A 26,011-nucleotide genomic window follows, 5' to 3' on the forward strand; every position below is an offset into this window, starting at 1 on the left:
AATTACTGAAACATGAGTTTGTAAATGCATATATTTAATGTAATATCATGTTGTGGTAATGATAATTGATAATGATAATATAAAAAATAGAAATAATTCTATAGGAAATATTTTTTAAATCCTCTAAAAATAATGGTTATAGTAAGTACAGACCTTAATCTTATACAGTATGTGCAAAAAAAATTGTCTTCAAGGGCTTAAATATAAATTCTGATCCTGGACACCTTCTAAATCTGGATTTCGTGAGAATCACCCAAATATTTCTACACATTTAAAATATTAACCACACTGTCAGAAGGAAAAATACAAAAGCTGACATGGCAACCTTTAAAAAGATCTTATTATGAACCTTTATATACCTTTGAGGTACTATTATGCACTCTTTAAGTACAAAGGGTACCACCCCAGTGACAGTTTTTGTTATCTGAAAGTGTACACGCAGTGAAATATCAACTCCACTGTGCTGAGCCTTAAGAAACCCCTTTATTCGGCTTTGATTTGTGAAGCGCCTGCAACCTTCAGGTGTAGTTTATGATTTTTGTCTATGACGCGAGTAATAAAACAGTATTAGCATTCCAAGCACGACTTTGATATAACAAAGGAAATTAAAGTTGATTTACTGAGTAGTGTTTCTGGAAAAAAAATGTGTATTCATACAGTGGTGATTCGATTTAGCATTTTTGTAATTACATCCAATGTTCTATTAATTACTGTACATTACCATAACAATAACAATGGATCTTAACAGAATTCCTTACAAGTATTAGACAAAAGTATTACAAGTGTCCCCTTTTGCTTTAATGGAAGCTGGCACAGACTCCACAAGTATGCCTAAAACCCAATGATCCATGTTATTTCAGCAATAATTTATAACGTTCCAGGAAAGTCTTGTGTGTGTTTCAGCAGTAATGTCATAAATCAGAGCCCACTGTACACATTCACTAAATCAATGTAGTCTGAGTGGAGATTTACATTTCACGTCTTTTGTTCGCGCAAATACATCAGCAGTCAGTTGAAAATACTTCCAACTTTTCAGAATGCCGCATCGAATACAAGTTGGAAAGGAGAAGGAAAGCAGTCCGGTTGCTTTTAGACGCAAAATGTGAACCGCCCCAACATTGAAGTATAAACATCATCTTGAAGAATAGTACAGTTGAGTTGTACTTAGGACCATACAATCACTTGTACCAGACCAACATGATGATAAAGCTTGTTTTATAAAAACTATAGTTACACAGCTCTAACTATAGTTGACAAACCTACCATGACTTGACAAAAACCCCTATAGTAGCTTCTTACTAGACTTTATAATTACTATTGTACATCTTTGCTTAGACACTACAAACGGCCATGAATTGTTTAAACTCAGCTCACATTTTATTTACACTCTAAAAATTCCAGGTTATTTTTAACTGTAGACTGTAAAAAAGATAAACATATTGTCCGTGACGTCACCCATAGGTTTCTGAAGATCGTTTTTGAAGCTTAAAGTAGGCGGTGTCATCCTTCGCCATCTTGGCCGCGCATCACCCTGCATCACGGTGTAAAATCGTCAATCGGACAATAACTGCCCTTTAAATCACAGTCAAATCTCTCACAATCAGAACTAGTCAAACGCCAAAAGCCAGGCACGAAGAAAGTACTTAAACATTTTTAAAAGAGTCCATACTTAAAGATTTAATAAAGGCAGTTCAAGTCGTTGAGTGTTTCATTAAGCAAAGACTATAAACATTAACGCTCAATACACAGCCACTCAATACAGGCATTAGGGGGACCCATTCCTAAACAGAATAAAAACAATTCCCTTTAAAATGAATAGTCAATATTTAATGTGAGTGCAGATGACTTCAATGATTTTCCTCAGATGCTTCATTCATTGCTTGTGTATGTGTGTAAAACCTTTAAGTGTACTTAGGCAAAAATGACTGCAACTTTAAACATTTAAAGGTAATTTCCTACTAAAAAATGCAGCTAACCTTACTTGCAAATAGGCTACAAATTCTCTAATTCCCATTACAATTACCAGCCAGTGTTTTGAATCTCACTCTTTACGAGAGATCACACAGGGAATCAGGGACATTCACAAGATGAGCCTGAGCAAACACACACTCCAGATGCGTTTTAAGGTGCAGCCTTTCATCTACGTGCGTCATTTCTTTGAATTGGCCCCTGCGGAGAGCAGCGGTGCTTCATCAAAACATCTTCACCAACTGTCAGGGATTGATCTGTGGAAATAACTCGGCTACCTATCTCTCCTCACGTATGCTCTCTGGTTGCTTCTGGGATTAAAACCTCTCTAATGTTGAATAATGGTCTTGGCTTTTAAGGCATGGCTCCAGACTAACATATAAGAAGTTTGACAGAAGGGGCAACCAGGACCTCTGTTTGTAAAAGTAATTGTTCTCAACTTTAGGTGTTTCTGTAGCTCAACTAGGACATGCATGTGTCTCCAAAATGATGCATGCTCTTATAAAAAATGTACTTAGCCTGAATAAGGCATACGTCAAATGTATAAATGTGCATTTTAAATACTTAAATTCCAGGTACGACTTTTGCACCATTTTTTCTAAGTGTACGAATGAGAAAAAAAGAGCTAGAGAAAGAGAGAGCAGGTGAAGGTTGAGGGTTTCTAAGAAATGAGGAGGTGGAAGAATTGGTCACCTATTGGCAGTTAGATGGAAATGAGATCCCTCAGGAAACATAGAGGGAAAAAATAGAAAAATAGAGCAAGTTTGGGTGTGTTAGTGAATGTATGAATAAATGAATAATGCTGGTGTGAAAAAAAACTAAACAAAATGAAAGGGATGACAAGCTGATTAGAGTACAGCCACATTAAAAGAATCATACACTTTTGAACCTTACTGTACACAGATACGCTCAGGGTGAGATGGTATAAAATATGCTACAGTGGCCTGGATATTTCTTTCGCGCTGTCACACATGCACGCACAGATACGCCCTTGGCAGTAATAAGTGGTGCGGTACGTCTCGGAGGAACCGGGGCTTATCTGTGCCAGTTATAATGCAGTCAGGACAGTGTATGTAAAAGTCTAAATATAGAGAAGGGAAGCATTTGTCATTTGGATAAGTGTCAAACTGTTGTGTGTGTGAGCGTAGTGTGTTTCAACACTAACCAGCAAATACACACCTTTCTCAATATTTACCAAATTTTGTCGCTCAGCAGTTGCTTTTTCATAGCTCAGGAGTTTGGTACCAACATTAGAATTAGTCACAACTATTTATCAGATTTGCATGCTAGTCAAGGCTGGTTAATTCTGGTTAGTGATGGTCTGATTCTGGTGAACCAGCAATCTGTCTGATTAACCTAATTAATTGGTTGGTAACAGCATTCTATAATGGGAACAAAAAATTCATGTATGCTGGTGACCAACAAAGCTTGTCTTTTCAACACACCGTAAAGGCAAGATTTTTCATTTAGGATTCATAAATTAAATAAATGTATGTTCACACAGAAAACTGTGTTCATACAATATATAATGACAGGCTTGTGCATGACAAATTAGTGCATAAAAATTTTTTAAAGGGACATTCCACTTTTTTTAAATATGCTAATTTTCCAGCCCCCTATGTTAAATTTTTCAACCAGAATCCATTCGGCCGATCTCCGGGTGTGGCGCTAGCACTTTTAGCATAGCTTAACACAATCCATTGACTCTTATTAGACCATTAACATCTCACAAAAAATAACCAAAAGTTTCCAAATACTAGAGCTAGAAATACTCTCAAACGGGCATAAGAAGAACTTTTCTGTTGGCTCACCAACCCTGTTCCTGGAGATCTACCCTCCTGCATATTTTAGTTCCAAAACACCTGTCTCAAATTTTTAGGTAGCCCTGAAATGCTTGATTGCCAGTTTCAGATGTGTTTGATTGGGGTTGATCTCCAGGAACAGCGTTGGTGACCTCTGGTCTAGACAGTCTGGAGAGACGGTCAGGCTGTATGGTGTAAATGTCTGTGTGTTATACCGCTGTGTATGGATGCAGTCAACCACTAGCTATTTCTGACCTCAAGCCAGGGAAATCAATATAGCTAGCAACTCGTTTTAAACCAACACCAACAGCATACCCGACATCATAAAGCACTTTATCAAAAGCAAATACTGTGTCTAAATGTCTGCAAGGTTTGTTCCCTCTGGCTCAGACATGCTTTATTTCATATAGTAAATGGTTGACCTTTGAGAGTGATGCGGAGACCCCAGTGGGATTCTGGGAAGGTGGGGGCACTGAGAAGTATCAATGAAAGAATAATGCCAAGGCAGGTCAGGAGTACATAATTCAACCTTATGTAACATGGCACAAGACATACTGTATAGTTCCATTTTGAGGCACTATTAGTGTGGGAGGTTATGAGAAAATCATACTCATAGCAGAAAAAGCACATATACCTTTAGATATGTGCTATATGGTTATTGGAGGTCAAGTTGATACATATTTATTTCATCACGGAAAAGCCATAATAAAAACATTTCACCAAGACTGTTAGGAGCTACAGTCCTTTGGGATCTCATAAAGAGTCAACAAGTACTGTACATCAGTGTTTCCCACCCAAGGAGCCGGGGCCCACATGATTTCTAGAGTCAGTGGGGGGCCTTCAAAATGTTGTTGTGGGCAACAAGGGGGCCTTGAATGGTTCTAGAATGGGAACCACACCTGTACATGGCTTTAAAATCCTCATCAAGTGTACAAGACATTCTGGTTTCTAGAATTTGACTAAAGTTTTTGCAAACAGTCCTACCATGCCTCCCATACCCCATCCCGTCTTCCATTGTTTCGATGAACAGGAAATCCAACCCAAACTTATACCACTGGATGAACCACAAGTCAAAATTGTGTTCTTTCGTACTTAAAGTTGTCTTTGCAGTTTGCATACTAAACTGGTACATTACAATGCATTTTAAAATAATATACACTTCCACTTTAAATAGACAGGAAATATTTCTTTTTAAAGTTTGTGTCACATTCAAACGGTCAGTGTGCTTCCACTAAACTCTGGAGTCTGGACACAAATAAAAGGTAGGTGGACCAAAATATATATCTTTTATCTTGGTACTGAAACATGATAAACTAAATCTATGGAGGAGATTGCATTTAAATAAACTGCAGAAATTTTTATATTACGTTTCTGGTAATAGACTATGCGTCCTGTCAGAACGTCCACTGCAGGCATTGTTCTAAAAACCATGGTTACCATGGGTCCGATGCCCATTCCAACTAAAGTCTAATGCCCATTTCAACTAAAACAGTAAATGTTCATGATTTTATTTGAAAGAACTAACAAAATTCTACCTTCTGTTAAAATTTCATGCAAATATCTGATAAAATGAGAAAGTTACGAGCAAAAACATGTAAATAAGCAGCATTTTCGGATTTTTACAATCCAGATATTTTTGTAAATGGGAATGTCTGTATAGTCATGTGAATTTTGAGCTTTGGGGTTTTCAATTTTTTTTTATAATCATACAGTACCTGCTTACACTCTGGGATGTTATTTAGAAAGGTTGCCCCTTGGTTAAAACCCAATCTGCTGGGTTGTTTTAACCTATTGTTGGGTCATCTTTCGCATCTAATTTGCACAGTGTAATTTATAAAGGAATCACTATGTAGTCATTAATATTGCAGCAGCATTCAAACCCAGATCACTTAAAATGTCTGGGATCAATATTAACATTTCCATAATAAATGACTAAAAAGTAAATTATTTAAAATGTACCTTCAAGTACCAAAGCACCCGCCTTAAGATGAATGTTGTTGTTTTTTTTTGTTTCTGTTATGACAGCATTCAAAATCTACAGAAAGTGTCAGGTCAGAGGTCAGATAAACAAACAAAAAAAGAGACAAAAGAAAAACAAACAAACATACAGCAGATCAAGCAGCAGGTCATTCAAATTAAACAATACCTAAAAAAAAATTTCCTCAGTGCAAAAAGATCAAAAACTTTTATCCCTTTGATGTCAAAATCGGCACACAACATTGATGCTGTTTCCCTATTAAATTATGCTAGCCAATACATCGGGTACTTGCAAGTACCAGTCCTAGACAATGCACATAAACCGAGGGTTGAGGGAATAAAGGTAGAAAGGCATGACCTTTTAAAAACCTTTATAATAAACCCACACTGTCCAGTAGGAAGAAATGTGCAAAGACGTTAATCTAGGATTCAAATTCTGGTTTTGGGTTTAGCAACTTAAAAAAGAATAAATACACCCAAAACAGAAGCTTTTCATTGTACATATAGTATATTTTCAAGCTTGTTTAGCCAGGATGACCATCACCGTCACACTATACTTCTTTGACGTTTCATTTGACTAAAAAATATAATCCATAAAATAACTGAAAGACAGTCTAACTGTTCTAGCATCATACAAATTGTGCAAGCCCAACCTTATCTACAGTAACAGCCACATGAAAATACCCCAAAGATTAATTTGACAAAATCCCCTGGAAATAACCTGAACCCCCCACCCCCCAGAAGTTTGCAGAAGCAGATGCAGAAGTTTCTAGACTGTGTGTGTCTGGCTGTCAGTCTTTGCATTAAGCCAGGACCTGTCGAATGTGCCAGAGTAGACCTGGGTCAGAACATGCCATTCACAACCACGCTGAGTCATCTAATAACATAACTACTGTCATTCTCAAGAGTGTCTCAAAGACACAAGAAAGACAAGTGACAGGAGGATGGGGGGGGCACAAGAAAGAGTTATGACGTGGGATGCGACAAGAGGAAAAGAAAAGAAAAACGAGAGAGAGATGCATATTTGAATACATCTAATAGAGCTGACATTTCCTAACATGCAAAACATCTGACATTGCTCCCACAAACTTAAGTATTTTGCCATTTTATAATATCACATGTAAACAGCTCCTACAGTTACTAGGACGGTACCTACCTAAAAGGTGTATATTGGTACCTCAAAGGAACATATCTGTACCAAAATGGTACATATTAGGACCTTTAAAAACGTACGGTACCCGTGACAACATTTGTACCTTTTTTTTCTGAGAATGTTGTAGGAAAGTTAAATGTGACTTGGTCAATGCATGATATATGAACTATACTATAATTATGCAGATTTTAAAGTCAATGTGAACTGTCAATTTTCAATAGTACAGTATTATGTATGTGATAATGTATAGGTAGCAGGTTGTTTTCGCAGAAATAAGCCCAGACAGTGCGATCAGGACACGATACGAAGCAGAGAGTCTTGTATCACACTTAAGGGGCATATTTTGTGATAAAAACCGGCTACTTGTAAATTATCCCGCTTATTACATGGCTATTTACCTCATAAGTAAGGTAAGGAACATTAAATATTAATTTGTAAATATAATATAATATACAGAGGCGGTCTTAACATAGAGGTATAGGTAGGTGGCTGCTTGGGGCCCCCCTAATATGAAGGCTGGTAGGGGCCCCCAAGCAGCCGCCAACCAACCTAATAAATAAATAAAACACTTATCATCATGAACATTTCAAAAGCATTGTAAATTGTATTATTATTTTTAAGAAATACGTTGAAACTTTGAAATAGTAGTTAAAATGTCCAGTTCATGTTTATCTGTCACCACACACATACACCCCCTACTTACAAAAATGAAAAGGACTAGTCCGTAATGGTGCGCGTCGCGAAAGACAAACACAGAGTGACAGGAGGACTGGGAAAGTACACAGAGACGAATCAAGACAAATATAAACGCGAAAATGGGGCTTTGGTGAGTCAACCGCCTAGTTCTACTAGTAATAGCCTTAGCCCTACACTGAAAAAAATTATTCCGTGGTAAAGTAAATACATTCCTACAGAAAAAACTAATTAACCCTTAAGTTATGTTGGATATGTTTTCATTCACTATTTGGTGATGTTGAGTCTTAAATTGGCCACATCCTTCTCTGTGTTTCAGCAAATGGAATGATTTTTGGTGACAAATCTTATTTTAACACATATTTTGGGAAAATGCTTAACAATACACTGTGAGAAAATTCACAACCCTTTTGTTATGTTCGTGAAGAAAATATCCACTAAATTAAACTGCTGTAAAAGTCAGATAAATATTTGGTTTAAATTTTTTTGCATGAATCTGTTAATCAACCTCAGTCCCGATTAAGTGCTAAATGTTTAATAAAAAATCCTGGATTTTTACTCTTTAATTGCCAATGATTTTTTTAAACTAAAAACCGATTTGGGGAAACACGTACAATTACTTATTTTCAATATAAAACTTGATTGTGGACTTGATTGTGAAAGATTAGCAACAACATTGGCTTTGAAGCATTGCTGGTTTTTGTGCAACATCAGATTAAAATTTTTTCTCCCTCATTTACTGTTCGTGTTGTCTATTGGTTTGTGTAGTGCTACACTTTGTGTGTTCTCTGCTTTCCATCTTCATTTTGGAGTAAAAAAAATGTTCGTTCTCTTTTATATATTGGACATACCTTCACCTTGGGCCCCCAATTTGATAAATCCGCCACTGATCATATATGTTATTAAAAGACATATTTATAATGAATTTTTGTGTAATATTAAACTGTCTTGTGAAAATTATTTGCAGCATCCGCATTTCCGTGTGTTATTAGTTTTGAGAGGTTATTATCTGGGAATAACAACCTGCATGTTGCGACTGGCCAATCAGAATCAAGCATTCCAACGAGCCAGGTAATAAATATTTATAATGTAGTGTCGCAGCTAATGGGCCCTAGTCTTGGTCTTAGTGCCCCCAAGAGAGTAAATATGATGCCAGCATTTAAATTTCGTGGTGAATAATCCCCTACTACTGGATTATGTTATACTATTTTGATAAGACTTTCTGTAGTAAAACAGAATGACTGCACAAACCCTACAAGAACTACTGCATTTAAACACATCTCAATAAGGAGATCATTACTGAAAAGTCATTTTCAGATCATTAAAAACATCCTGAATATTAATGAGACAGTTTCTGTCATTTTCTCTCTGCGTATTTTACATCTTATCTTCCGGCATCTTCTGCACACAAATGAGCTGAATCACTCGCTCGGTCGCTTGACTTATTTCTGTTCAGTACTGGAGGCGGCAATAGAGAGCTCCAATATTGATTCTGGAAGCAAAGCATGAGTATTAAAAAGCCCTGAAAGCGCGCAGTGATGTAATTCGAGGTCAAAGTCCGGAGAATGCATCTTCAAACCTCTTTCTGCAAAGCATCATGGGATTGATACGGTGTACTGTATCGATTTCTGCGTCGGCTGATATTGGCTATAACTCCAGATCTAAAGTCAGTGTTGCCCTTTAGCTTAAATGGTTTTGATTAGAATGAAGGTTGAGGAAACCATATCCTGCATCAGCACTTAAAGGCAGTTTTCCCAGGCCGTATTGATTTTTGAAAAAGGTTTGCATGGTGAAAAGCTCTCTCTTATTAACACCATGGAGAGAGGAATGAGGGCCCGGTAGGATTTTTGCACAAGTCATTGCCGCCATGTCTGGTAACTCGACCTCTGTAGCCAAATCAAACCATCAGCAATTTTCAGATGACTGGAAGTTGTATAGCTAACACGCAAGCAACCATTTTAAAACAACAAAATGCAAGCAGAAGAAAATTTTAAGTGGTAACAAAAACATCACAGAAAAGTGGGTGGGCAGGGATCATTAATAATTGCACAATGCACCCACCATGGCCATATGCTATATGTTCACATTCTACACTGAAAAAAATGATTCATTCAATTTATTCAATTTTAAGGTAAGTGGTTGCAATCAATTTAAGTTACATTAAAGAAAAAAGAAATTTATTGCATTGCTTAAATAAATTTATTACCTTAAAAAAATGGAGTAAATTTAATGATTTTTTTCTCAGTGTATATGTTTACATCATCAAGCTCAAAGTCACTATTAAACACATTTCTTATTATTTTTAATAAAATTAAACATTTATCTCTTACCACAATTACAATTATACAAAGAAAAATGATTACCCAACCACAAATTTTTGTAAATTCATACTACTGAAGCCATATCAGTTATTTCCCCAACCCCCTTCTCCTCTCTACATCTCACCTGGCAGAAGACAGTTCTGTAGTGCTCTGAAAAAATCTGCGCCAGCTCCTCTGTATCTTCAAAGTCTAGCGGCAGGCGATCCACGCACAGGCACTTGGAGTGAAGGTGGTCAGTAGAGGTCAGCTGGTTGACGTCGGCCCATTGCACCATAAGTGCCCGGTCGCCCAAAGGTTTGCCCAGGAGTTCTGACCGTGCCCTGGAGGCTGAGTCCTTCTTCATGTACTCCACAAAGCCGTAGCCTTTGGAGTGTCCCGTAAGGTCACTGTACACCAGGAAACATCGCTCGATGTTGCCATAAGCCCGCACCAGCTCCTGAAACTGGGTGGCAGTGACTGTGTACGGCAGGTTGGTGACACACAGGAGAGAGTCCGTGGGCTGTAGCTGGACGGTGATGTCACGGCCGCGGACTGATGACTGGTGCAGATTTCGGATGGCATCCTGTGCCTGGTCACCGTTTAGAAGAGTTACGAAGGCTAGTAGGACACACACGTACACACATAAACACACAGACAAAACATTAAAAAAACATGGAAAAGGGTAATCAAACTGTTTTTGATGAGTCACACTGAGTGTAACAAACATGAAGGGAATAATTTATTAAGCATAACAGTTATCATATTGGCCAGAGAAAAGGATTTGGGCAATGTTGAGATATTACTTCCGATACTGGTAAGAGGTTTGTTCATAAAGAAACCACTTTAAAGTCAAAGTAAACCGGAAGTAGCGATCGACTTTACTTCTGGATTGTGACGTAATTCCAAGTGAAACAAAATAAAGTGGTTCCCCTATGAGTACAATCTAGTGAACAACTTTTAGTGCTACATAGCACCATTTTATTTAGAGTACATAGTCTATAGGGATGCATCGATACCGATACTGGTATCGGGTATCGGCCTCGATACCACATTTTCTAAAGTACTCGTACTCGTTAAAAGTCCCCCGATACCAGGGATCGATACCACGGTCTGAGAAATGTCTATGTTTGAGTGGCGTGTAAGGGGTTAATGGCTCTTGTGTTGTCCAAAGAGGCAGAGTTTACAACAAACTGGAAAACTAGTCACTTGTTTTTTTGTTAAATTATATGACTAAAGCTGTTACCTGTAAATTTGAATCATGTTTTTTATTAAGTACTCAGTATCGGTATCGGCAAGTACTGAAATGCAAGTACTCGTACTCGTACTCCAAAAAAGTGGTATCGGCGCATCCCTAATAGTCTACATACTTAATCTTTGAACAGTGCGTCGTGAATGTGTTAGCATTTAGCCTAGCCCCATTCATTCCTTGGGATCCAAACAGGGAAGCCACCAAACACCATATTTAAAGACATGAGTAGTTCACAAGTAAATATGGCGCACAAAATACTGTAAAACGGGCTGATTCTTTAAGCGGATAAATAATGAGAACTATATTGTTTGGCGGAAGAGCACTAAGTTTGAGTGCTGATGTTACTGCGCGCCAAGGTCGAAGTGCTGCAAACTAAGTGCTTTTCCGCCAAACAATATAGTTCTCATTTTTTATCCACTTAAAAAAAATCGCCACTTTTATTTTGTGCCACCATACTTACTCGTGTAACTACTCATGTAACAGTCTTTGAATCGGAAAAACATGGAAGTGTTTGGTGGCTTCTAAATTCATCCCTGTTTGGATCCTAAGGAATGAATGGGGCTAGGCTAAATGCTAACACAATCACGACACGCTGTACAAAGATTAAGTGCACGCATTGAAAAAAGATAGATATGTATTAATTCGTCCAAGTTGAGGTAAGAACATAGTACAATATTGAAAAACAGTGGTGTATTCCTTTAATAGACATAAAAAATAAGTACTGTTTATAATGTCAAAGTTTTTTCTCTATCATCAGTGCATCCCATTTCCACCCCCCATGTTATCTTCTCTGTTTGAGTAAATGGAGTAGGCCTACAGAATACATTCGCTAGTTTTTTTGCATGTGATACAGCTTGAACAAAGAAAAGCTAACACAATAATCTTAGAAATCAGAGCCACTTTACTGGTGACAGGTCTTAGCGGCCATTTTTTAAAACACAAGAACCTGATTATAGCCTTTGTCTAAATCTGTGACAGTTATTAGCTTTCTCTTTGCTAAGTCGAGGGTGGGGGTGTGTGGTAGGGGGCTTTATTGTAGCAGCATAAAGCCTGTAATTCTTCTGGCATGAGACATTTAAAATTACTCATTAACGTACAGCGCAGACATTAATAAGTGCTCCAGAGGTATTGGCTTAAAAATGACTAGCATGGCATTGTTTATCTGTCTTTTGCCAGTGACATTGCAAGTACGACAATGACAGATATGACTACAGTATGTGAGGTCTTTATGTCCACTGTGGTCAGTATTAGTTCAGATCAGAATCAGTTTAATTCAAGCGTTTATCATTGGCTTCTGTTAACATCACAAGACAAAAGCACACAGATTACTGCAATTATAAAGTTAAAATCACAGCGTTGAGTGTTTTCATCCCATGAGCATTGTCTGGGCTGTTTCCCCTTTCTCATTACACTTATTAGACTTTTCATTAAAACTGAAATGATAATGTGCTGGGAGGAGCAATACGCACTCAAATACGGTTAAGTGTGACGTGAGTCCTACTGACACCAGCTGGGTTTCCATCACTCTGAATTTATGCGCATTTTAAAGCATCAGTAACATAAAAAATACCTCAATTCGCAAAAAAGTTTTTACGCTCGCTTGAGGTGGTTTTTGACTTTTATGCTAAACAGAGTAAATGCGAATAATGGGAGATGGAAATGCATTTGCTGAATAAATTCTGACGTAGTGAACATTAAACCCACGTGACTGATTTTCTAGCTTTTTCTGCTGAATTTGTCTGTCCCATGTATGGGGGTCATCATAATTCTCTTGCTGCAAGTGCCTGAATAAAAAATTCAGCTTTTATTCTTCTGTGAACAGCATTCAGTTTGGCAATTACAAGCTCCACTGCTAGTAAATGTATAACTTGTCCAATTGAAATTTAATGCAGTCCATTTTCTAAGGTGCTTTGTTACTGGGTTACCAGTACCAACGTCATTTGCTCAAACAGCTTGATGAAAACGTGAATAATTCGCATTTGTTTGTTTTTCTTGAATTTTGAAAAGATTTGTTTCATGTTTGGATGTAAACCCAGCTACTGTGAGCTCAATGAGATTCATTCAGCTTTTGTGGTGTAAACGCGCATATGGTCGAAAACAAGTTTGAACAGCCACAAGAGACCGCCTACCCTCCATCTATTGGTCTAATGCACTGATCTATATAAATGACTGGATTGCACATAGAACGCTTAACGTAACAACGTGAGATGAAGCCAGCGCATAGTTCGAGCGACCATCTTGGTAAGCCCAACCGGCAGAGGGGTTCATTGACTTACATTCAAAATTATGATCTAAATTCACCCGGTTTACAGCGTATCAGTCACACAAAATTAATGTATAGGATATGTGTACGTAAATTAATTGTTTTAATAAGGGATTTATAAAACCTGTTAAGGTGAGTGTTTCTGCTGCATTCTGTTAATGACACGGTTTAAATAAAGTTTTTTGACAGAAAGCTACACGGCCAGCGTTATTTCTCTGAAAGAGCAAAATGTACAACTTTTAGTAAATAACTATGTACATGCTTAGGACATTTGCGTTGTAATTATGTACAGGCAAGGCTCCAGACTGCCCCCAATTGGTCGCATTTTGCCACCAAAATTTGAGAGTGTGCGACCAGTAAATTTGACCTTTTTTTGTGATGTGACACTGAATTTGAAACAGCAAATTGTACTTTCTGAATCTTTCATTAAAGTATTTATTAGTAATACAGTATTTGGTAAGCATGTTGATTTTTGGTGTGTGCCCCTAAATTTTCTGGTTGCGCTCCTAAAATGTTCAGTTGGGGGCCACTGTGCTCCTAGTCACCCTGTCAGGGCTCCAGACTAACTTTTTCCACTAGGACCTAGTGGAAAAAGTTAGTCTGGAGCCCTGGGTAACTTCAGATATAAAACGGAGACTAGTATATCGCTATCTGAAATATTGCCAAAGACGGAAAGTATGGCAAGGGAGAAGCAGCTTCTTGTAACCCAAGACGTTTTCATGTGTAAAACACAACTATGCAAAAAAGCATTTTGGTAATAATCAACATTTGCATGCAGAAGATATAAGAATTTAAAGGGATTAGTTTAGCACGTTTGCTTAAAAAGTCTAGAATTTTTATGATATTGTCCTACACTACACAGAGAATAATATGGATTTTTTTCCAGAAAACTTTAAGCACTTTCAATGACCTTTATCTATGTATGTATGTTTTCAAAAAACTTTCCAGGGCCTTGAATCCCCAGATACACAAACTTTCAAGGATCCCTGCATGCTACAGTTCCCCATTCATAAAATTCAGTTTAAACTTTATATTCCTACATTTAAACACAGCAAGTAACAGAACACACAAGTCAATACTATAGAGAACTTATTTTAATGCAAGAGATTGAGGGCAATATTATCCCGAAACGATGAACAGATGCACATTGTAAATTAGTTCTGAAAGGCTTACTATGCTAATACAAAATATTACAAGCAACATATGCAACTAACCATATAATCCTTCAAACTTTATGGTATTTTGGCAAAAACTTGCTTGGTAGAAGCTAGCCAGATAAGGCAGATGGACATGTTGTGTGATGCCCACATCCTCAAAAACCATGAGCACAGCTATACAAATTGAAAACACTTCATAGTTTCCTAAATATGGGTTAATTTGCGCCAGGATTAACAAATTAGGTCACCATCCAAAAAATATAAGTCTTTAACTCTTTCCCCGCCATTGATGAGTTAACTCGTCAATTAAGTGAAAACGCTTCCCTGTCAATGACAACTATTTCCGGCAATCCGCAATAACGCTCTTATCCACAAGGTACATTATCCATGACCTTCCAAACTGGGATTAATCTTCCACAATTTATACAACCCGGAAGTAACGCCTCACGTGGCAGAGAAAGAACTCCGTGTATGTTTTGAGGATCGCTCTGAATCGGATCTCTATCAAAAGTACTTCATAAAAAAGCAATTATCTCAGCTTTTTGCTCAAAATTTTGTGTTTTTGAAGAAACCTACCCATATTTGAGCTGGCAGGGGGGAAGGAGTTAAACAAGCAATTGAGAAGCACTGCTATACAGTACAGTATTATTCAAACTGGGATTAAGCCACTGTGACACAAACACGTGCATTTGCTGTGGTTTTCGTTTACAACTGGGTCTGTGGCAAAAAGTAGACAACCCAGATCTGCCCTAAAACTGTGCTCATTATGGCTTGTTAGGCTCCGATCGGGCTGGGTGTCATAACCAGATGGCTGTAATATCTTAGCAGACACCAAGGCCATCAGCGACAGGCCAAGTTTGGGTCCTTCAGGCTGTGCATTGACAGAGTGTCCAACCCCCACTGGCTGTCTTCAGTGGCAGAACATAAACAAGGCTTCTCCTGCTGCTTTACAGCATGTCAATTATCAAGCAGGCAGGCAGACACACATATACAGACATATCACAAACACACAGACAGACGTTGTGATCTGCTCTATGACGTGTCAACTGGTGGTTCAGAGCTGGTCGTGATTATTTGAATTCTAAGGTCATATGATGTATCGTTATAAAGAGCCAAGGAGACACACATACGTTTTGGTTTCCACCTGCTATCTCTCAGCATGTCAGTTAGCACAACGCTCAGCAGAGCTCACAGCTGCTACAGATCTGGAATATATGTAATGATGAACAAATGAAAAAGAACAAACGAAAAAGCATCTTTCATCTTCAGACTCTTAGGACTCTTATGTATAGTCAGCTGTCATCATCTCAAACCCAGAGAGGATGATCAAATTTGGGAATTTCAGTTCTTTGGCTCAGCTCACTTTAAGATGGCCTAAAGTGGTTCATAAGAATATTATTTGCCCTAAGCAGAAAAGGCTGTAAGTTTAAGTGACTGTCAGTTTTTTTATTAACTCCTTAAACCCTGCGGACCCAGCCAGCGGCTCCAAAGTTGCATCATCATTTATCAATTTACTGTAAAGAATATGGGTACTCTTTTAAATTCAGGTATGCCTTTTATATATATATATATATATATATATATATATATATATATATATATATATATATATATACATTTCTGAAATGTATACATGTGTGTGTTTCTGTTTAAATATACACAATACTTACACACAAAACACATACAAATATATAAAAACTCACTTTTATTTTGTATGCGATTAATCACAATTAATCATTGGCCACCACTAAACAATTTTAGGATTTAGAGTAAAATAACTACAAATAGCTTATTTTCAGAAAGTATGTATAGAGAGGGCATATTTACGTATTTTTGTGGGTCAGACTTAACGCCGCCGCAAGAGTGCTTACTTAATCTAAAATGTATGACCACATAAGTCCAATTCTGGCATCTTTACACTGGCTACCAGTTAAATATTGCATACAATTTAAAATATTACCAATCACCTACAAAGCCTTAAATGGCCTAGCACCCTCGTATATTAAAGAATTACTATCAGAATAAAATCCACCACGTACACTGCGATCACAAATTCTGGCCACTTAAAGGAACAGTATGTAGGATTGTGGCCAAAACTGGTATTGCAATCACAAAACTTGTGGCTTAAACTGGTACTGCAATCACACAACTGGTGGCCAATACACAAAATGACAACATAAACATCAGTTGAGGGCTGCAACTCCACTTTTTAAATGACAATATCCTGGCCAGACCACTGTTGTCAGTGATAAAAGTGTTTGAAAGGAAAATGATTTCTCAATGTCTAGTGACATATCAGGGCCATTTTATGATTAATTGATATAATTTTTTTACATACTGTTACTTAAAGTAAATAGACATGCAGTACTGATTTAAGTTGAAATGATTTAATAATGTAAGAAGAAAGGCACCATGGTGCTATGAGAGACACTGAACTGACAAAGTGAAGGGTGTGACAATAAGTGATTAGTTGTTAGGGACAATGGGCAATTATACAGTTTACCAAGCCCTATAGAAGAGTTTTTAACTGCAGAATGCTACAAATAACCAACAAGTATTTCAGAAAAGCTGTGTAATAATGTTAGAAAAGACATGAAACAATAAGAGGACTATTACTTATTTTCATAGAGCATTCTAAAGCAAATGTTTTGAGCATAAAACACATCCAAATGAAACAAGAAAAACCCTGAGTCCAAACACCGAAATGTAAACTACTTCGCATCGCAATTCCCAAGCGGAAAAGATAATGGAGCCGTTAAATGCTAGCATTACCCAGCCTCAATATTCAAATGCATCCTGCTCTACAGCAGACACGACTTTGGCCTTTGTCCTCCTGCAAGTGCATGTTTAAGTGCGAGAGTGTGTGTGTTCCTTCTCTAAAGCCGCCTACATTTGCCACTGCATCAATTAATGATGATCTCCTTCTGTTTTACCGGCATCAGTCATCTTGCTGAAGTGGTTGTCGGGCTGAGCAGTAACTCCCACGCGCTCCCGTAAAAAGCCCCTCTAAAGCTTCAAGTGGACAACGAGACCCCCACGCCGCTATTGGATCCATTTGCGGCCCCCTCTATCGATCTTTATCATCTGCGAGATGAGATACATGCTGGGTGATTGTTTCTGTGGAGTTTGAATCATGTGTATTTAATCATCACCTATACTACACGCAGGCTTCCATTACAGTTATTATCACCTTAACAAATAGGTAAACCCCACTAAACATGTTAAGAACATGACCGGGTCATATTGCACACCAAAAATAAAAATAAAATTACAGTTTGATTGAAGAATATTAAACCTATTTTTAGGATCTTTAAGTGTAATGTGACATCACACTCTAAAAAATGCAGAGTTATTTTCAATCCAACGCTGGGTCAAAAAGTGACAAATCCAGCTGTTGGGTTAAATTAACCCAGAAAATGTTTATACGTTATTTGACCCAACAATGGATTTAAACAACCCATCATTTGGGGATAAAACAACCCAGCATAGGTTAAATTACAACTCAATAGGTTGGGTTTGTCCTTCTTTGACAGACTGCTGGGTCAAAAAATAATTTTCATGGGAATTAAGAAAACCAATAATCAATCATCTTAACCATATAAAAAATATCTAATTCTGACTGTTATGCTGATTTAAATTACCTTGTTCAGTCATAAAAAATCGAGAGACGCAAACTGATAGATATTCTTGTGATCCGCCTGATCAACGTGACTTAAACCAACAACAATGCATGCTGCTTCTACCTTCACTATAAGTCTTGTTAGTAGTGTGGCTAATAATTACCCAGCTCCCCCCCAGCTCCACCTGCTAAAATGGTTCACTGGCTCGTAATCATAGGGTAACCATTTTTAGTGCCAAGCATCGCCTTGTGTAGAACCATTGTGCTATGTTGAATCACAAGTGGTGCTAGTCATGCTATAGAGGTGCTATTTAGGTGCTCTATATCGCTAAAATGGTTACCCTATGCTTACAAGCTTTTAGTACTATTTAACATGATTTTTTTGTGTAGATCTGTTTATGGGTTATTGTGCAGAGGTACTTGTATGTCCACTGCAGCATGTGTGTTTTAGCAAACTCTTGCTTTGGAACAGCAGCATCAGCAGAAGCAAATCTAGTTTCACCAAGATTTAATATACATTAACATACAAACATTTTTGAGTTGTCATCACTGAAATCTTAAATGTATAACAGTATTTATTATTCTTAAGCAAACAATGTCACAATGCAATCCTGATGGTCCTTTATGCAAATACAGTTGGTGTGAAGCTTACACGTTTTCATAAGATTCACTCAAATGCTTAAACAGTTATTATATTACAAGTGTCAGCACTGAAAAGCTTCTCTTCCAATTTATGATTCTCAAAGGACGACCACAGCATGACAGAAGTGTCCAGTGTGGGCAGCCGCTTCCTGAATTTTTATCATTGATCAAGCTGGTAGTTTTTAACGGCTATGATTTGTCACTCTACGCGATGATGAACCGTCCTTTGGGTGTATGTGCAAACGCTCGCACCGCAATTAATTTCAGCCCTTGTAAATCAGCCATTCGGAAACTGGGCATAGCAAACAACGACGCACATAACAAGAGTTGAGGCGTGAAATGACAGCATGTGGGCTTCTAATGGTGTTCTTTTCCTCCCTTTGGGATTTGAATTCAGCTGTTATCTGTGCCGTCTCTCTGCGTGAAAAGCCAATGTTGAAAAAGTTCAGATATTGAGATGTTGTATCGATGCTGAATGTTGCACTATTGTCTGCATATATATATATATATATATATATATATATATATATATATATATATATATATATATATATATATATATATATATATATATATATATATATATATATATATATATATATATATATAATAGAAGGTAGAGATAGCACTGACAGTGGAAAGTGGAAAAATTTAAGAACAGCTCAGGTGTTCAAAGAGGTTACCCACTCTCTTCAAAGACAACTTGGTTTTTGGGAAGTAAGTACTTGTCTAGTTTCAATTTGGTAAAAAAGCTGAAAAAAGCATCAAGCTGTTTTTCTGCTAGGCATGCACCTTTAAAAAGGCAATGTATTGCAAAAAGTATTGAAAAAGTGGCATAATATTTTTACATTTTAGGTACGCTGATGTTTGCTTATGTGAGCATGTTGCAATATACTGTTTGTAAATACAAAGTATTGTAACAACATATAAATATTTTACAATCCTAGTCAGCCTGATGTTTTATTTACTATGATAAATGCAGACATTTAAGTGTCTTGTTTATTGATTTCATGCACATTTAATCCACTTTAGAAACCTTTTACTATTAACTCTTTGATTAGTGATTACTGAAAGATCATCATCAGCTGCATGACTTGCGAGTTTTCTAACAGAAACCCTGTAGGGGCCGATGCTTAATTTACCAGCATCTCGTACAAAACTCTTTTCAGCAATGATTTAAATACAAACAGATCGCTCCAAACACTAGCAATGTGGAAATAATGTGTTTATGATTTGATATAATATTATTTATTTGAACATGCCACAGATATATGTGCTCTGAACTTTTCATACAATTAGGCCTGTTCTGCTTTTAAAAAAAATTATCCCTACAATCACTTATTGTGTGACATAAAAAACTTCATCATTTACAAACTCTCATGTTGTTACAAACCTGTTTGAATTTCTTTGTTCTGATGAACACGAAGGAAGACATTTCAAGGAATGTGTGTAACATAGGCCCCATTGACTATAATAGTATTCGTTTTGCTACTATGGAAGTCAATGGGGCCTCTGATCAGCTTAGTTACAAACATTTATCAAATTTTTCATTTTTGGGTGACCTATCCCTTTAATAATTAATCATCAGTCACAACCAGACCATCCTCACCACACAAACCAACACAAAGAGCAAAAGGATCTATAATCAGTTAATAATATACCATGATAACCATTTCTGATTTCTGCTTTTTTTAATAAAAAGAATAAGCTTTGTTATGCTCCTCCTGATCAGATCTAATGCAGTAGCTCATGAAAGAACAGAACTTTGACGGCCTATCCAAATAATTGGACACAACGAGTCTGAATGATGTTAAGCAGAAGTAGACTTTTTTTAGACAAGACTCTCAGTATCACTAATACAACGTGAAACCACTTTAGAGACATTTAAACACAGAAAGAAACCCTTTAATTGAGAGTTAACAGATCAGGTCAGAATTTCTAAAAACAAAAAAACGGCAAATCTACAGATTCTGTTAATAATGATAATTAGGGATGTGCATCTCCGTAACTGAATCTGGATGCATGATACAATACATTAAAAATACATATGAAGCAGCTCCCGATTCCATATGATGTGATTCACACCACTATGAAGCCGTGCTGTCCGATTTCGATTCGGTTCAACACGATGCCATACAATATGATTCTAAGGAATTTAATATGATACACACATTGGATTTCTACATGGCAATCGGAACCATTATAAAACCACTTTTTCGAGGGGACATTTCACAATAATTTTTTAAGACGTCAAATAAATTGTTAGTGTCCTCAGTGTACGTTTGTCAAGTCTTAGCTTAAAATACCATACAGAAAATGTATTATAGCATGTTAAAATTGCCAATTTGTACGTGTGAGCAAAAATGTGCCATTTTTGGGTGTGTCCTTTTAAAAGACAAATGAGCTGATCTCTGTAGTAAAAGGCAGTGCCATGGTAGGATAGTGCAGATTAAGAGGCGGTATTATCCCCTTCTGACCTCACAAGGGAAGCCAAATTTCAATGACCTATTTTTTCACATGCTTGCAGAGAATGGTTTACCCAAACTAAGTTACTGGTCAGTTCTTTCTTTTCACATTTTCTAAGTTGATACAAGCACTGGCACCAGAATACAAGAAAATGGCATCTACAACCAGAATATGGTAATATATGTTATAAAACATTGACACAATACATCGCAATGCAAATTCAAATTTTTGTTCATATGCACAGTTTTTAAACCGATGCATCGCATTGTTAACTTTTTATGCCTATGCACCGGACGAATCGGGGAATCTTCCCATCCCTTATGATAATACAAAACACTTGGGGGTCAAACCAACATTTTCCACAGCACCCAACCAAATGTCAGGAACTAATTACATTATGCCGCTTCTTGCTCTTTTCTGGGATATTTGGCATTTTGTTTGACACAGTAATTTCATAATGGTATGCAGTGCTGTAATAAAATAGATAAACCCCCTTAACCCTTCTGTTTTGCTATTAAATTATGAACCAGGATTGTTTTCTTTAATGTATCTCACATCTCAAAAGATCCAGTGTAGAAGAAAGTTTCTTTTGCACGAATAAACACTTACTTGGATCACGCCTTGATCAATGTTGTCAACATTTGACTGGATTTACTCTTGCTACTTAGAGTGACAATAAAGTGTTAAAATTGGAAATTATGATCATACAGATATTTTAGTAGCTGAATAAAAATAACAAAACACTAAGTGCATATTTCAAAATATAACCATTACTACTATGTTACCATCCATGTAGGCCTACATTAAAGCGGGACCATGTAAGCTTTTAAATGTGTCTTCATTATCGGACAGTGCAGTTGGGACAAAAGTCCCATTGTTTAACTTTAATTCCCATGCCCACTGCATCCATTGTCATCCCGCTGCCTGTCTGGCACACCACACATTCCTTTAAAATTCCATCCTGGAATGGATGCCCCATCGAAACAAATTAGCTTTTTTTAACTCTTTAACTGTGCTAGATGGGAAAATCCTTAGTGGTTGATGATTGGGCTCTCAGCGTTAAATTAACATGCTTTGTTTCATATCGTGCAGCTTCTAACAACTGCTTTAAATGCACAGAGCCAATTTGTCTGGCTTACTGAGGCAAATCTTGGGTAAACTTTGCATATGAGATGGAAGATAAATATTCCTCATTACCTAAAGGGAAAAGACAACAGCCCGGAGCTTAATCCTTCCACGTGATTGCGTGTCTGATTGCACACACAAAAACAAATACATACACACCCTCTGTTCGGTATTTATGGGAAAAAAAACTTCTTCACAAATGATTCTCAAAATCACCATTAGGAGGGTGGCACAGAGAAAGTACTGACGAAGTGGATTTGATGTGCACAAATGTTACTGGAAAAGCCATGCAGTCAGATAAATGTCAGAGACAAAATAGGTCTTATCCCCTAATGGTATTACTAGACACTGACAATTCAATTAAAGATGCCGATTTGTAGGTTGTCTTGCATTACTTTGTCTCACAGACACTTTTCTCCCACTGCTGAGTTAACAAAACATCCTGTCTCACTGTACTTCCACAACATTCCCGTATTAAAGGCAACATATTCCTATATGCACAATACCATACAGAGTAAATCTGTAATATAAAATATTAAAAACAAAAGTGTACATACACAGTACTGTTTTTAACATCTTTCATTTGCTGCAACCTCATGCTTTATTTTCCTCAGTTACTGCATAGTTGTCAGCTACAAAACAAAAATATTTGCAGTTCAAGGATTTAGTTGAAGGCTAAAAACAGTCTAGACATCTAGGCTAAAACAAGGCAATTTGGGCTGTCAGGGAAATTTATAGGGGTCATGACCAGGGCCGGAGTGGGACCACTTTTCGGCCGGGAGTTTCAGGCCCAAGACCAGCCCACTTTTTCCATGGTGTAATTTTAAATTGGCACTTTTTTCCAAATTGCTTTTATCTATATCCCTATGACGCTATTATTTACCAAGAGAGTTCCCGCAGATATTTGTTAAGCTCGTGTATATTCACCTGAAGGCTAACATTGATACCTGTATGAAAATCCAACTCATTTTAAAAACTGTGCAAAGGCTTCAAGGGATATCGTCAAATGCACCAAACTATGTTATGGGTGACTTCAACCATTGTAAGATGGGAAAGTCCCTGTATGGGTTTATGAGTAAAATGTTACTGTGTAAAATGTGCTGCCAAATCTCCCTTTTGGAAATGACGATTTGTTCCAGAGTGCAGTTTAGCAACTAGTTGGACCTTTAATCAAACATTGACCAGAAGTTTAGTTACACCTAGGGATCGACCGATATGTATTTTTCAGTGCCGATGCCGATAGCGATTTTTGTTTCATCAGCCTTAGCCGATGGCCGATACAGGCTGCCGATTTTCTTCACCCGATATTTGGAGCCAATACTGCTTTTTGTTCACTCAATTTAGATCATAAAAATTACACTATGATGAAAATAAGTAACATTTGTTGAACTTAAAAAAAGTATATTTAACAAATAGTAAAAACAGGTGAGGGTGCTATGGTACCATGAACTGCACTATCCACAATGATGAGGAACTATCAGCAAAGGATATTGATTTCTAGCACTTTACTACTACAAATATAGGGGTGGTTTCCCGAACAGGAATTATCTTAAACTAGGACTAGAGCTTAGTTTAATAAGGAAATATAACTAGTTTTAACAAACATGCCTTACTAAAAACATTACTTTTGTCCATTTTGAGGCAAAACACAGGACACTGATGTATTTTAAGATATGTTTAAAAGAGATGTTATAAGTTTGGACAGTTCTTACATTTATTTTAGTCTAGGACTTGTCTAATCCCTGTCCTGGAAACCTCCCCATAGAGATGAGAAATAAAAACCTGCTTTGTCCAGCTATGATCAGCTGTTAGGCCGAGCTTTTGAAGTTGTCATGGAAAGGTTGGTTGTTTTTAGTTTCATGACCTGCAATCGCTTGCGGCTTCAAGCACTCTGTCTGTAACTAATGTCAAAAAAAAAAAAAACGGCGAACACAGCAGCCACGTATCAGCCGATGCCGATACACTTAAAACTCGCAAATATCGGCCCGATATATCGGCCGGACGATATTTGCATTTTTATGTGGCTGCTGTGTTAGCAGTTTTTTTTTTCTACTTCCGCCCAAATGTGTAACCACGACAACGCACGTGCGTCCTATGAAACCGTCAAGAGGTCAGGCATAGGTGTTGACAATGCAATAAATAGTCTACTTAATATGGTTTCAACACATCTTGAGGGGGTAAAGACTTTTGTAGGATTAGTTTTTATTTATTTTCATCAGTTTTTTATTGTATCAGCCTCATATCTTAGTGGAAAGACAAAAAAAGTTCATAATATTATTTCTGATATGTTGGCTGATGGAGTTTTTAACAGATAGAGCTCAACATGTGAAAGTAAATTGGGTTTTATCTGATATATCATTTTATATAATAAAGACATTATAAATCTTTTATTAATGCAAATGAATTTTAACGCCACCAATTTTATTAACGTGCGTTTAACGCAAAGCCCAATTTCTGTTTGACCCTTGGTATAGCTCACAGTTGACGCAGACTTAGACAGTAAATGTCACCCATGTTGTCTAAAAGAGTCGGAGGTTTTCATAAAAATAAGAACATGAAGATCTCGTCTAGCGAATCCAATCCTCTAAATGGTCGTTGAACATATAAAATTATCTTTTTTTGTACGTTTTCTGAGAGGTGTACCATCCTTAATGCTTAATTACCGTAAAACTTCAAATAATAGCCCGGGCTTTTATTTTCCCAAACCTATCATCACACCAGGCGTCTAAAAGAGACAGGCGTCTATAAGAGACAGGCTTTTAATTTAATTGTTCCAGTATGACAGCAGGAGGTTACCACATATTACGTTTTATTTTTAATTTGAATGTGTTTAACAAATTAGTTTGTGTAATAACAACAGTCTTAAATTATTGGCAGTATAAATATAGCAAACAAGGATATGTTTTTTTTATTGGTTGTTGCGTGAAATCTTACCCAGATACAACAGTGCTATTTTCTGATTGGCTATTGTGTAGCCTCTTTCTCTTTTTTTGTATTGGCTCGCTCGACTAGAACTCTAGGGAAGACGGGCTTGATAGAGAGAGAGCAGTGCGGCCAGATACATTTTGGCGCTGCAGCATATTAAATATGATAAATAGTGTTTCCGCGCGAGAAATACAATGTGTGGCGGGAGTGCATGCATGACAAAAGACTGAAAGCCCGGCTATTATCAGCGGCCTCAAAACACTACCGGCCCACAGGGAAAAGTCCCGACTCCCGATTGCCTCTTCGCTACTGTCATCATCACCTCAATCCTGGCGACGAAGCTCGTTGTGTTGTCATAGTGATGAGTAACGGAACGACTGTGTCTGTTACGTGACATCTACAGGTAATCAAAACTTTAGCGTGTGTAATCTGCACCATAGAACTGTCTTAAACAGACTATCTGACGGGTTTTAGAAGATTAAATACAACCCGAAACTAAAAAACAGACCAGGCCTTTATTTGAGACAGGCGTTTATTTACCCAAACCTGTCGTCACACCAGGCGTCTAAAAGAGACAGGCGTCTATTTGGGACCCGGCTATTATTTGAAGTTTTACGGTAATACACAAAGGATGCGTGTCCATCCACTTGCGTATCTCATTTTGTTTTTCAG

The 26,011-nt window shown here is 37.3% G+C and overlaps 1 protein-coding gene across 2 annotated transcripts in view; it reads right to left on the minus strand.

The window, feature by feature from the left end:
- raver2 (ribonucleoprotein, PTB-binding 2) overlaps positions 1–26,011 on the minus strand; it is a 79,571-nt gene that overhangs the window by 38,851 nt on the left and 14,709 nt on the right. For both annotated transcript variants that reach the window (XM_065239876.2, XM_065239871.2), the window contains exon 3: positions 10,039–10,511. In XM_065239876.2, the coding sequence (XP_065095948.1) occupies positions 10,039–10,511 (473 nt within the window). The remainder of the gene's footprint in view (positions 1–10,038; positions 10,512–26,011) is intronic.

The sequence above is a fragment of the Paramisgurnus dabryanus genome, chromosome 7 (genome assembly GCF_030506205.2).
Source record: "Paramisgurnus dabryanus chromosome 7, PD_genome_1.1, whole genome shotgun sequence".
NCBI classification, from domain to species: Eukaryota; Metazoa; Chordata; class Actinopteri; order Cypriniformes; family Cobitidae; genus Paramisgurnus; species Paramisgurnus dabryanus.